Source organism: Stomoxys calcitrans, chromosome 4 (genome assembly GCF_963082655.1).
Source record: "Stomoxys calcitrans chromosome 4, idStoCalc2.1, whole genome shotgun sequence".
NCBI classification, from domain to species: Eukaryota; Metazoa; Arthropoda; class Insecta; order Diptera; family Muscidae; genus Stomoxys; species Stomoxys calcitrans.
This window is the reverse complement of record NC_081555.1, coordinates 72727891-72742889: the sequence shown is the minus strand read 5'-3', so window position 1 is coordinate 72742889 and position 14999 is coordinate 72727891. Positions and strand designations below refer to the sequence as shown.

At 35.8% G+C, this 14999-nt stretch overlaps 1 protein-coding gene across 2 annotated transcripts in view; it reads left to right on the top strand.

Annotated features, from left to right (window-relative positions):
- The window catches only part of LOC106092357 (myosin-G heavy chain), a 289973-nt gene extending 276616 nt beyond the window's left edge, over positions 1 to 13357 (top strand). For both annotated transcript variants that reach the window (XM_059367863.1, XM_059367862.1), the window contains one exon: positions 11909 to 13357. In XM_059367863.1, the coding sequence (XP_059223846.1) occupies positions 11909 to 12156 (248 nt within the window). In that variant the 3' untranslated portion in view covers positions 12157 to 13357. The remainder of the gene's footprint in view (positions 1 to 11908) is intronic.
- Positions 13358 to 14999: the final 1642 nt, after the last annotated feature.

Here is a 14999-nt window from a genome sequence, read left to right as displayed (position 1 = left end):
TTCATCGATGCCCTGTTGTTGAGTTAATCCACTACGAAAGTTGTAAAAAATAATCGCACGAATATGTTCTCGATTTAATTCAATTTTTTGGGTGAGATGAATCTTTTAATTTACTGTAAACCACAGAATAGAGCAATAAAGCTATTTTCGATGATTAATATTTGTTTTTGTGTTCTCTAATCCCGAAATATGAAAGGGAAAATAAAAACCGGTCGACAAATGCCTTTACAAATCAACAAATACGAGGTAAGCCTACAAGATTTTTTGACCACTCCGGGGGAATTTTTCACCTGACGTTAGCAATTTGGAAATAAAAGAAGAAGGAGAACCGCAGATCTTTTATAAATGTATTGTACATTTCTGGAAAGGTAGTATAGTATGGTGACTATTGCAAAAAAAATTGAGCAGGAAAATTCCGAACATGAGTTATATATATATAAATCAAAAAAAAAAAAATTTAATATTTTTTTTTTAAATCACCTGTAATTTTGAGGAGCTATAAAATCTGAAGTATCTCTACTTTAATGATGTTTTCCCAGTTTATAGATAAAATGATACTTTAAAGAAAAAGAAATAATAAATGTTATAAAACGCGTTCCAACTGGACAAAATAAGGTACAAACCTCGCTAAAATTAGCCTTTTTAGTAAACTAGTTGTTTCTCGCACGTTTATTGCTAGGATGTAGAAACCTTTCGTAGTTTGTTATAGGACATGTGTTAGGAACTTTGGAATTAGTGCTGTGCGATTTCAGAAATTTTAGAAAAATATTTAGTCTAAAAATTGGCAATTTTGGGCCGGCTTAACATATATATAAGTTGACCAAATCTCGTCTACATTGAGTCTTCTTTAAAACATACGAAAGAAAAAAACACATATTCGAAAAAAAACAACAACTTATATACCCTCCACCATGGATCGCATTTGTCGAGTTCTTTTCCCGGCATCTCTTCTTAGGCAAAAAAGGATATAAGAAAAAAATTGCTCTGCTATTAGAGCGATATCAAGATATGGTCCGGTTATATTATATTGGAGACCTGTGTAAAATGTCAGTCAATTCGAATAAGAATTGCGCCCTTTGGGGGCTCAAGAAATAAAATAGAGAGATCGAATTATATGGGAGCTGTATCGGGGTATAGACCGATTCAGACCATAAAAAACAGGAATGTTGATGGTCATGAGAGGATCCGTCGTACAAAATTTCAGGCAAATCGGATAATAATTGCGACCTCTACAGGCTCAAGAAGTCAAGATCCCAGATCGGTTTATATGGCAGCTATATCAGGTTATTAACCGATTTGGACCTTATTTGACACAGTTTTTGAAAGCAAGAATAAAATACGTCATGCAAAATTTCAGCCAAATCGGATAGGAATTGCGCCCTCTAGAAGCTCAAGAAATCCAGTCCCAGATCTGTTTATATGACAGCTATATCAGGTTATGAACCGATTTGAACCATACTCGGCACAGTTGTTTGATATCATAACGAAATACTTCGTGCAAAAATTCATTCAAATCCGATAAGAATTGCGCACTCTAGAATCTCAAGAATTCAAGACCCAAGAACGGTTTATTTGGCAGCTATATCAGGTTATGGACCGATTTGAACCATACATGGCACAGTTCTTGGATATCATAACAAAACACGGGCAAAATTTCATTCCAATCGGATAAGAATTGCGCACTCTAGAGGCTCAAGAAGTCAAGACCCAAGATCGGTTTATATGGCAGATATATCAAAACATGGACCGATATGACCCATTTACAATACCAACCGACCTACACTAATAAGAAGCATTTGTGCCAAATTTCAAGCGGTTAGCTTTACTCCTTCAGAAGTTAGCGTGCTTTCGACAGACAGACGGACGGACGGACGGACGAATGGACAGACGGACGGACATGGCTAGATCGACATAAAATGTCGCGACGATCAAGAATATATATACTTAATGGGGTCTCAGACGAATATTTCGAGTAGTTACAAACAGAATGACGAAATTAGTATAGCCCCCATCCTATGGTGGAGGGTATACAAAGTTATGACCGAAATAATAATGTTACTTTTTTACAAAAAATACAAAATTTAAATTTTTCGGAAAGCGAATAACTTTTGATAGGAAGAGACAACTTGAACAATTTTTTTTATGATTTCAGAAATTACGACCATACCTTGACAAAAATTTTCAAACAAAAAATTTTCAAACAATAACTCATAAACGGTTAGAGATATACTGGACATTTCCGCATGTTTTTGGAAGGGTTTTAGGAAAAACAAGTGTTTAGCCGAGAAATTAGAGAAACGACCGTGTTGATTGGTGTCTTGAACAGAACTACTCTTTATTTCTTACAAAAACTATCTTAACACCTAATACATACTTAAACTTCTGTAAACTGTACAATCTTAAATATCTAAGGACAACAAATACAACACACATTGATCCTATTTCCATCCACAGGATATTTACATAGTGAACTAGCTACCTGCCTTAGTTGAAACACATGTACTCTTAATGATTAGAAAATCACTTACTGATAAACGATACACTTAATGATAAACAATACAAATGCTTACTTCTACATAAGTGTTCCAACATGTGCTCATTTTATGATCTAAGGTTTTATCATAGAAATTCCCTATCTCTGGGTATATATACTATGCACACATGTCTGTTATTTGTTGGCCTATCCTCAACCAAACATACTGAACTGTACAACAAGTAAGAGCGTGCTAAGTTCGGCCGGGCCGAATCTTACATACCCTCCATTTGTCGAATTCTATGCGCGGTATCTCCTTTTAGGCAAACAAAGAATATTGAATAAGACCTTTTTTCCTATTGAAGCTATATCAAGTTATAGTCTGATTCGGACCATAAATGAATGCTGAACATTGTAGAAGTAATTGTGTAATATTTCAGTCCATTTGGATAAGAATTGCGCCTGGTAGATGCTCAAGAAGCAAAATCGAGAGATAGGTTTATATGGAAGCTGTATCAAGCCATTGATCGATTCAGACCATATTAGACACGTATGTTGAAGGTCATGAGAAAAGCCGTTGTACAAAATTTCTGCTAAATCGGATGAGAATTGCATCCTCTAGAGGCTCAAAAGTCAAGATCCCAGATCGGTTTATATGGCAGCTATATCAGGTTATGTACCGATTTGCGCCATACTTAGCACAGTTATTGAAAGTCATAACAAAACACCTCATGCATAATTTCAGCCAAATCGGATAAGAATTGCGCCCTCTAGAGGCTCAAGAAGTCAAGATCCAAGATCGGTTTATATGACAGCTATAACAGATTATAAACCGATTTAAATCATACTTAACGCGGTTGTTGGAAGTGATATTAAAACACAAATTGCAAAATTTCAGTCAAATCGGACGAGTATTGCGCCCTCTAGAGGCTCCAGAAGTCAAGACCCAAGATCGGTTTATATGGCAACTATATCAAAACATGTACTGATTTGAACCATACTCAGCGCAGTTATTGGATGTGATACCAAAACACCACGTGCAAATCGGACGAGAATTGCGCCCTCTAGAGGCTCAAGAAGTCATGACCCGAGATCGGTTTATACGGTAGCTATATCAAAACATAGACCGATTTGGCCCATTTACAATCCCAACCGACCTACACTAATAAGAAGTATTTGTGCAAAATTTCATTCGACAGTTAGCGTGCTTTCGACAGACAGACAGACGGACGGACGGACATGGCTATATCGACTTAAAATGACATGACGATCAAGAATATATATACTTTATGGATTCTCAGACGCATATTTCGAGGTGTTACAAACAGAATGAAGAAATTAGTATACCCCTATCCGATGGTGGTGGGTATAAAAATCAATCCGATCGGTCCATAAATGACTGTTTGGCAAACAAAACACAATTGACATGCTCGAGGTGACCAACTTTCAAGCCCCATGGATCAGCCTCAAATTTTGCATCCTTATTGGAAAATACCTTAACATTGGCTATATAAGTTTCGTGTAAATATCTTTATCCGTTCAAAAGTTCCAGAATTATTTCGATTTGGCAACACTGTGGGACGGGTCGTATGTGGAATCGACTTGTCTTTCCCGCTATCTACGACATCCATGAATTCAAAAGAAATGTCAATAAACACTACCCCCTCCTATTCACGCTAACGCAATGCACTGCATTGCGTTTAATCAACCAACCCTGCGTGTTGGTTGATTAAAAAATAACAGACACTCAAATAGGTATCGCTAAAACTTCTTCGATGTTTTCGACCATCAAAGACATATTGAGTAAAATAATATTTATTGATTGGTAAAAGAATATTTTGACGTCTTGCATACGGAATGACAAATTGATGGTGTGGATATGGTGATGCACTTTATTTAAAGCTTAAGACTTGCTGAAATAAGCACACAACATTTGCATTGCTCCAAACAACTGTAAGACAGAAGAAAAAAAGAAAAACATAGCTTAAGCTTTTTTGAAACACTGTGCTTTGCCTTGGGAAGTATTTCCATTCATAGTTTGACTAACCAAAATTATGCAAATTTCATGTAAATATGTTCATTGTTGTATGAAATTGCAAAATATTCAAATTCGTTACATGTTTTGTATTCAATTCAAGTCTTTGGGCATATTATTACATGTGTAATGTATACATCAAAAGATTATAACAAAAAACAGAATTAGTTAAGTAGGCATTCATAGTTTATAAGTACATTAAGGATGTTTTCTTTTACTACTGCATACACAAGCCTTGACAACAGCAAATGTTAAATATTGCCTAGCCGTTTTCTTTATACATAGTAATAAAAGAAAACAAACCTATTTTAAGGTTTCAAATTTTTAGAAGATAAACAATTATTTACAAATACATATAGTACAACAGCAATTGATTATTTAAAATTATATATATTTTCATAAATAACCGTCTCCATTCTTCTTTTCCATATCGAAAGCTAAGGTGAAATATTTAGATATTTTCGAAGCTACGTGTTTGAAAATTAAAGTTTAATATTTTTGAGCGATTACTTGTGAAAACTTTTAATACAATAGTTTTTTTTTGATTACCATGAAACATATCTTGCTAACAATATTAGTGATATTTATTATATAGCCTTTAAAACACTGAACACACTTAGGGAATTCAAGCACTTAAATTTTGAGCACCATAGTAATCGCCTTAGAGAAAGTCAAACTTACAAATATAAAAAAAAACAATTATTGAAGGTTTCCAACTAGGACTTAGCTGTACGCCGCAAAAGGAATTAGAATTTACTATAGCACCTCTAGATAAACTTAATGGATACTGGAATGCGAGCAATGTGCACCAATAATAAAGACTCGATTTGATTTTATAAGTGCCAGAAATTTGATTTTTCACATATCCCTCAATCTTCTTATATCCCATGCCTTGAGTTGATTAAGCTCATTATTGAGCAAATACAAATTTCCACAAATACACATGATATTTCCATTAACATTTTGGTCTTTCCTTCTGCGTAAACCCCAATATATACCACAAAATATATCTTCAAAGGACTTCTTCTTCGAAGCTTCTTCATTACAGCCAACGCTTTAGGTTATTTTGATAGGTTTAACTATGCTAACGTCGCCTGCAGTTCATGATTCATACAACTCCGATATTCTCCATCAATGCAGATTGATCCATACATTTTACGAGCAAGCTCTCTTAAACACTTCAAGCACCTCCGCGTCTGCTTTCGCAAATACCCATGATTTGGAACAATTATGCAACACTGGTATTATCAGTATCTTGCTTACTAAATCCAAAGTAGCATCAGTTAGCCAATATTATTCTTCGATTTATTTCATAACTGGTTTCATTCGTTTCGCTCACGGTGGTGCCTAGGTAGATGAAATTACTGACTACCTCAATCTAATAGTTTACAACTTTCTCTGTTTTCCCTTGTATACATACACTTGTATACAGGACGTTCTGAGAGTTGATACCATCCACATTTTCTTATTGAGTGCCAGACCCACTTTCACTGACATTCTTTTGGTCTTGCTAACAGCTGCAGTTCCTGCTACTAGTTCTCTATTCATAAAATCGATGTCGTCGGCAGTTGTTGACATACATGAGTTGTGTGACATACCTAAATTTAATATCCTGCGTGAATATTATATGAGATGCAGAAGTGATCTCGTATAGTCTTCATGAGCAGAATTTTAAAGAGATGACACGATAAGATGTCTATCTGTCTGAAACTATATTTTGGTATTAAATGGTTCGGAGGGGTTTCTTCCTTTTCTTACTGAGGATAATTCATCAACTTTGCAGGGATACCAAACTCAGATATCACCGTTAAGACTTTACGGAGGAGATAGTATGTGTCTACATGTCCTTCTCGGGTCTTTGTCAAGATTTGGCGAAGTGTGAATATCTAGTCTAAAGTGTATTTGCCAGATCGAAAGCCGCGTTGATAGGGCCCAACTATTTGATTGACTATATATTTAATCGACCTTTCCTTCTTGGGTATTTGTCAGGATTTGGTGCAGTGTGAACATCTGTTCTCAAGTGTATTTGCCAGGTAGAAAGCCGCAATTGATAGGGCCCCAACTATTTTATTGACTTTAGATTAATGAAGCAGACCTATTCCTTTGTTTTTGTCTAACATAACAGCTAATGCTGTCCATTTAAGTTTTTAGTGCCGTTAAGTGACACCTCTACGTAGAAAAGTTTAGCTTGAACTCACATATGTCACCATCACCAACGTTATCCCGCAGGATAACCAGTACTGAAAAGTATTTCTGATGATGAGTGAACATGCTAACACGCTATGGTGACCGCCATTGCTATATAATATCGGATCCCAATCGTTGGGACCTTGTTCTCGCGCAACCCGGCATAGCTATAGGATGTATTCCCTGAATACAGCGTTGCTAACCACTCCTATCTTGAGGTGATACCGATCTTCTTTTTAGTCGTTTCAGGATAGGACTTAGGATTTTTACTGTCTTCTGAAAACATCCTTTGAAGAGGATCACTCTGCAACTGTGGATGCAAAAAACTCAAGCTAAACAAAGTATAGTGAAAGAAGAAACCATACGGCACTAAGGTCCTGTTATTGCATCAGCAGGATGATCGATTGGAAATGGAAAGTTAGACCAAGAATGATCTGCTGGATGTATACGGCCGTCGTAAAACCATTGCTGACATATGGGTCATTAGAATGGTGGAAAGTTGTTGATAAGAGTAATAATACTGGCCAGCGTCGGATTCATGTAATCTGTGTGGCTAACGCCTCAGAACTTCGATACCAAATAAGCAGCCTATAGATATCTATATTCGAAACTTAGCCGCTTTGGTTGCTCTTAAGCAAGTAGCACTGGTATTCTGATAAAAGACGTGCTTGGCTACATTTCCGTTTTGCATATGATACTTGCGCGGGGAATGATGAAGAAGATATCAGTGTTCCCTTCAATTTAAGATAGGATCTTCAAAATCTGTACACACTATCAACTTGTACGATATGGGTTGGTAGATGCAGTGGCTCCAATATGGAATAGTGAAAAGTCTTAGGCGTCTACTCCCATGCACCAGATATCAGCATATCGTTAAGAATGCTAGACAGGTGTGTGACCGACGTCTGTGCCTTGCTTACAAACAACGAAAGGCGGACGAATATGATAATAGGCTTGTCCTCGACGAGACTACCGTTGCCATTTGTCGGACTACTGAACAGATGATGCGACAGTAAGATAGGAATCTATTCAAACTGCCGACATAAGCTGTCTTGGTGAGAATGATCGAACACATGCTTTGACATGTCCCGTCTGAATGGGTGCTCCATTTTGCGGATGCGATTTTCTCCGATCCATGCAAACTTATAAAAGTGTCTATTAGAAGTCTACCAAAATATATAGTTTGAATGAGATACCATGTCCACGGGGACATGTGTATACATTCCTCGGCGGAATGTATACACATGCGAATCTATCTAACACGCGTTACTCTCATCTACACTGTGTCTCGTCTCCAGATCTGATCTTACCTTCCCCTCTTACAGCGGTATCGCAATGGGCCGTAACTGGCCTCAGAGTACAAATACACCCTTTCAACATGAGTTAAGGCCAAAATATATTTCGAAATTACACTTCAACTGCAGAAGATAGGACAAATTAAATAAAATGTTTTAATTGTCAAAAATTCAAAATTTTAAACATGCAAATTAAATTTTGCCCATGAACATTTCAATAAGGGACAGGGGCAATGCAGAATTCCACCCAGGATTTGTTCTGAGCCTTTCTCAGCTCGCCCTTGTATTTTCTTAGCTCAGTCTTATGGAAGTTCCAATCGTATTGGTAACCTTTTGGCTTTTGTCCTGTTAAAGCGTTTTCTGCAGTCCTTTCTTAGACCAACCCGTTGTGGGTCCACTATGGCGGTTCCTTTTTTCCCCTTGGCTTGGCACTAGGACATGCTGACACAAGCGAGTCTTCCTTTTCTGTATAAGGAATAGACGGTTTAAGTCTTTGACCGATGTGCAGTATACAGCTGTAAACTACATAAAAAATGTTGTGGACTATATTTTCATGATCTTGCTATAGGGATCCCAAGTTGGGACGAAAAGTCGGCTTTTATCAATATGGCAAAAGTCAATTTTTCTTTGCAAAAAGTCGACTTTTCAACTTTATTAAAAGTCGACTTTTGCAAAAAGTAGATGTTTCGACTTTTTGTCAAATACTTGCAAAATTATATAAATTTTTTGCCAAATTTCAAAAGATTTCATATTCCCGCTTAATTTTTCCCCTTTTTTTGTATATGAATTAAAGCTTGAAATGGTCTATGTATATATCCTAGCCGACTTTCAACTAGTGTTACTCTGAATGTTAAAACCCAATAGAACATCACATTTTATTGCAAACATGAATAACGAACTTTTATTCTCTATCACTTTCTCTACAATATAAAACCCAAGAAGAAACACAAAAATATATCTATTCTATTCGATTTTATGTATCCCGCATTATCAAAGACCATTTTTCAAAAATGTAGAATTTTCCAAATTGTGTTGTTGTCGTCATCATTAAACATGGAAAAAGACCGCCTACCCCAAATCGGACTCCATTTATTCCAAATTCCATCTAGATTTCGATAAATTCGGTGCAAAAATCTCTATTTGTGAAATATACCCTTATGCAGGAGCCACTATAATATATTGCTCGATTCGTATATGGATTATACTTTCGCCAGGCCGAGAAAAAGTTGGTTGCAAAATTTAAGGCAAAATGTGGGTTTCAGAGGAAAAATACCGAAAATTTAGGGTACGTTAATATGGAACCCACACCTAAAGTTGGACCGATATGGACACTATTCGTTACAATGGCATTTTATAGGCTTAAAATGTTTAATCTGTAGATCGATCAATATGGTAACTACATCAAAATATTGACTGGAATGAGTATATAACTTTACTTTAATTGGCCATTACAGAAAATGTATTTTTTTTAACCGAACGTAGAATAGATGCCCAAGAGCAACGATCTTCTGCGCTTCTTCTCCAATTTCTGACACCCAGTTTCGACATAACGCTCTCCACTTGGTTACTCTGTTGGAGTTTTTGTCTTCTCCTTTTACGTTTTCTTTTATGGTCGCTTTTAAAAGACTTCTCTGCTGGAGCTTTTTCATTCATTCTGACAACATAACCTAGCTAACGCAAACGTTGTATTTTGATGGGTTTAACTATTCTATCGTCGTCATACAGCTCGTATATCATACGACGCCTAATATATAATAAGAAATTTTTCCGAACTTAAGCAAAATTTAGGAGCTGAAGATTTTAAATCTGGAGTCCAGTCTATGCGGGGGCAATGAAAAGAAATATGTGTATACAGCCCATCCTCGAACATAATGGATAAAAACTACATTTGTGCCCAAAATTAAGCAACCATAAACATAAAAATATTAAGATGAATCTTACACTGATCCCAAAATTTGGCTTTGATATGCACAAACTTTGCCACGAAATATTTATGGCAACAAGAGTAAATCAAAGAGCAATAAATCGTAAAATTAGAAACAGTTCTTACCTAGCAACATTAGCAAAGCCAAACTTGTATATCTGTGCAGCATTTTTTCGCCTATTCGACTTCAAAATCGATTATTCGACTTTTTAATCATTGAAAGTCGACTTCGATTTTTCGAATTTTTTACCCAAAAAGTGGACTTATCGATTAGTCGAAAGTCGACTTTGGGATCCCTTTCTTGTTATTACGTTTACTTTGCAAATTGCAAATTTTGCCCATGAGCATTCTACTAAAGAACAGGGGCTAACTTCTCACATATCAATGAGTGCAGTACGGCTCAAGCTCAATGATAATGGGCCTCCTTTTTATAGCCGAGTCCGAATGGCGTGCCGCAGTGCGAAATGGCCTCCGCAGGATTCGAATCTAGGCGGACACGCTAACCTCTGCGCTACGGTGGCCTAACTTTTACTTTACTTCACTTTAATTGGGTTCGACAAACCATTTGCTCCACTGAACGAAAAGATTTCCAAACGCTTCGATATTCTGCGCTCTGTCTCCGATTTCTGACACCTAGTTTTGAGATGTCTTTCTTGACTTGAACTTTCTTTCGGAGTTTTGGTCTTCCCCTTTTGCGTATACCAAACTGTTGAACATTAAAGAACTTATTCATGGGAGCTTCTTCATTCATTCGGGCAATTTGGCCTAGCCAACGCAACCCTTGTATTTTGATACGTTTAATTATGCTACCTTTGTCATACAGCTGATGATTCATGCCACGCCGATATTTTCCTCTTTTTCCTCTCAAAAACTCCAAGCAATGCCTTGCCTGCCCGCTTTCACTAGTACCCATGCTTCGGTAGTATCAGTGTCTTGTATATTAGGGTAGTATCATGATCATGCAAGGATTTCAATATAAGCATTGCCTCACAGTTAAACCAGTATCCTATTCGCGATTTTGTTCGTTATTTAGCTACGTTGAGAAATACTCAAAACGATTTTGCGCGCCAAAGCCTTTTACTAAACTTAAAAAATCATTCAATATCAAAGTCCAGTAAGCATTTAAGTTAAGACTAGGACAATCTAAAACTTGGAAAAAGTAATATATATTTTTTAAATTAACATCAGAAATGCATGCATGTTCCGGAAAATAACTTATATATCGTATTTTTTTCTGTATATAACCATATTGTCTTTGTTAGAAATAGGTATTGTAAATATGTCTTGGCTATCTATGGATTATTTGTTTTGTCAATAGGATAATAATATAATATTACACACATATATACAGTTACAATTATACGTTATGCTAACTAATGTTTGTTAAATGTTTATTGGTATGTGAACAAGTTTTATTTTAATTTTTTCCAGTTATTAATAAAAGTTACAAAAATTTTAAGCTAAAAAATTTATTGAAAAAAGAGAAAAAAATGCTTTTTACGTGTTCTGAATTTGAATTGTTATTGTTGACATTGTTGATTGTGTTCATGAAATTACACACATAAATCTCTATGTCTCTGTCTTTCTTTCTCTTTCTCTCTCTCTCTCTCTCTATTCCCCACGTTCTCTTTTTTTTCTCCATGAACATGAAATACATCTATGTATATCTCTATCTCGCTCGGGCTTTATGTGGTCGCTCTCGCTTATGTTGCCGCCATTTGCTTTTGTTGTGCGTTCGTTCGTTCGTTCGTTTATGCGTTCGTTCAATTACAATTCGTCAACATAAAAAAACGAATACTTATAAAACAAAAACCCCCCTTTCTTTTGTTCTTATATTCCTTTGCTCTTATTTTTCTTGATTCCCACCCGCTTATCATTATTCTTACACCTATCTCATCCGTAACCCCCCACCCACTCACCCTTTCATTGCTCCCCGTCCTTTGCTGTCGCTTTTGCCCCTCCCATCATCTGTTCTCATTGTCTTCTCCATACAGAATTTGAAAACGGCTGGGATAGCATCGAATTGATACCGAATATCATTTTAAATCCTGGTTTCTCTGAAACGGATGACGGCCAATCGCCCCCCATCACGGCTGTTCCCCTGCCCACATTCTCACGCAACATCGTCTTTGGCGATGACAGTGACAGCTGTGACTCGGAATCGGACCATGAGCCTCGCATGGAGAAATTCAAACGTAAGTTATCGGTATTCTTTACAGATCCCACCATCAAGCGTATTTGAGAGTACAAAGTGACGACTGTTACTACGAGGAACTTCTTATTGTTATTGATTTAGTACAGTACATCGCTGTACAGTACGATACATTGTTAATTATTTGTTTACATTTGATTTTAAGTATGTATTTAATTAAAACATTACGAATACAACATGAACAACAACAAATCTCTATTTATTTATGGAGTTTTTTTCTAAGAAATTTTTATGCGAGCAAAAGAAACACTGTAAAAAAAATGAACAAAACCAAACTCAAACAACCCAACAATAAATTTAGCATTAAAACAATTTAATGAAATTATCAAAATGAAATGTGCTTATGGTTAAAATTGTTATAAACAAATGAAACTTAAAAACAAAACACAAATCCAAAACCCAAAAGGAATAAAAACCAACTTACACCACTAAAATTGACTTAACCTAAGAAATTTGTTAAGATTCTGAACGAGCTTTTGTTACAAAAAAGAAAAAACTATTAAGACATATATAAATCAACAAAAAAGATACAAAATTCAAATGAGCTAACATGATGAGCTAGTTATTAAAAGCAAATTCCAATTCTGTTTTCATTTTTTTAGCAATTAATTTCTAATCAAGCAGAGAGATCAAAAACGAAGTACTGCATCAAACAAAATAAGATGTTCCACAATGTTGTTAGATAAGGCTTATGTGGCAATCTGCAATCAGGCCTACTTGGATACTTAATTCCATTGTGATACCACAGGAACTGGAGAACGAATTTGCCATCTAGGTCTTACCTTTGAACCAGCCAGATCGTGATTCAAGCGCTCAAAGAAATAACCTAAGGTGGAATACATTCTGCTTGAGATTTTCTACAGCATGCATGTCCTCCAGTCTGTTAAAGTCAACGACAATGAAAGCGGTAAATCTCTTCATCCGTTGCGCTTCGAATCTTATTTCGAAGAATTAGCTTGCCTGTCACTAAAGGCACACTCAAAGTTTGTGGTTCCCCTAGGGGATTTCAGGCATTGTATCAAGAATAATACAGTGTTTGCAGGCGGTGCTTGATTTAAAAGAATCACAATATTAGTGCAAGATCATATCAAGAGTCGCTAGAATAATACTCAGTTAATCAGAGGGTGTTGTCCTCAATGCGATTGCAATGTATAAATTAGTCATACTTCGGGTAACCCCCGAATATTATATGGGCAGATTTTTAATGTTTCGAGAATAATATGGCGAGAAGGAGAGCCATTCGTGCCATTCAAACCGATTAATAATCATCACAATTCACCTAGGACGAAGATACAAAAGTCATCGTCAGAGTTAAATCGTCTAAGACGCTAAGCACCGACGCACTGTGGCGCGGATTGAGGAAACAGGTGGCAAAAATCAATATTCTATGTGCGCCTACGAAGTTTTGAAAGAACCTATTTTATGTAAAACATTCCAACGATTTCAAAAATGTCAGATCTTTAGTTTAGGAGATACAGCAGTTCAAAGTTGACCTTTTTACGATTTTCAAAAAAAAACACAATTTTTAGGTATTTTGGTCCGATTTCAAGTGTTATATCTCGAAAACTAGTTAAGGGATTGTCATTTTTTATTTTTTCGATGGAAGGAAATACTTAATAAGTGTGGAACTGTCGAAAAAATAATGATTAGAGCTTCTCCAGGTAATTATTTAAATTATTTATTTAAAAAGTACCCATTTCTCAGCTTTGATGGAAAATAAAAAAAAATATTCCCAAAATAACCCTCGACATATTTTCAAAATACGCTCTTCAAATGCCCCATAACATAATTCAAAAAAAAGTTGACTGCCCCTAGTTGTCCCAATTTTTTAGAGGCAAACAATGTAAAAAGGGTGTGGTTCATGAAGTGTTTGGAAGACATATCCCACAGTCGAAAAATCCTTGCAATAATTCTATTACATTTGAACTGATACTTGACATAGTGAATGTGAATATGGTTTCCAATTATTATGCAAAATTTGGAGACCCTAGTAGGTCCAGGGACTGACATGGGGCGTGAATGTAGGTCACCTCTAGCATTTCAAATTTTGAAGTGCTGCCAAATAAACATTTATAGACCGATCGTCGTGATTATTTTTGCAAAAGATGAAGCTCTTAAAATCCTACAAAAAGCAAGCATAGATGTCTGGAATATCTATAACTTTTTATGAGATATTGGTGTTAGAAATTTTTTAAAATTTCAGTCAATGTATTGTCGGCATTTTTGGAACTGTGGCACTAATTCTTGTAACTACAATATCTCATAAACCGTTAGAGATATTCCGGACATGTAGGCATACTTTTGGTAGGACTATATGAACGCTAATTTGACAGAACTTAAAAATTTTAAATGCTCGAGGTGACCACACTCACATTATTGAATTACTCCAAAGATTTTTTGACTTTGGGATATGTCCTCCATTCATTTCTTGAACCATGTCTTATTTACATTGTTTACCTCTAAACGAAAATGGGTCAAGTACGGGCAGCCAAACTCTTTTGAAGGCACCACGAAATAACTCCCCATGAAATAAATCCCCAAAACTGAAAATTAAATTAATTCCCAGAACTTAAATGAAATAAGTTTCCAAATAAAAAATGAAATAACCCCCCAATAATTTTTGGTGTCTTATTTCAATTTTTAAAAATTGAAAAAGGTGTAGGGAATCTGCTCGAACTATTAATTTTAATAATTTAGTATATACAATAATTTATATTTAAATAAAGACCTGAGATGAGTCTTCTGCTTATGATCGACAATAGAGAAAATTATATGTGTCAAATCCTTGAGAAATAGCATCTGCTAGCAAACTAAGCTGGCATATGTTGCCAATTTGCAGATGTATGAGCGATAAAAGAACAACTTTTGGCATT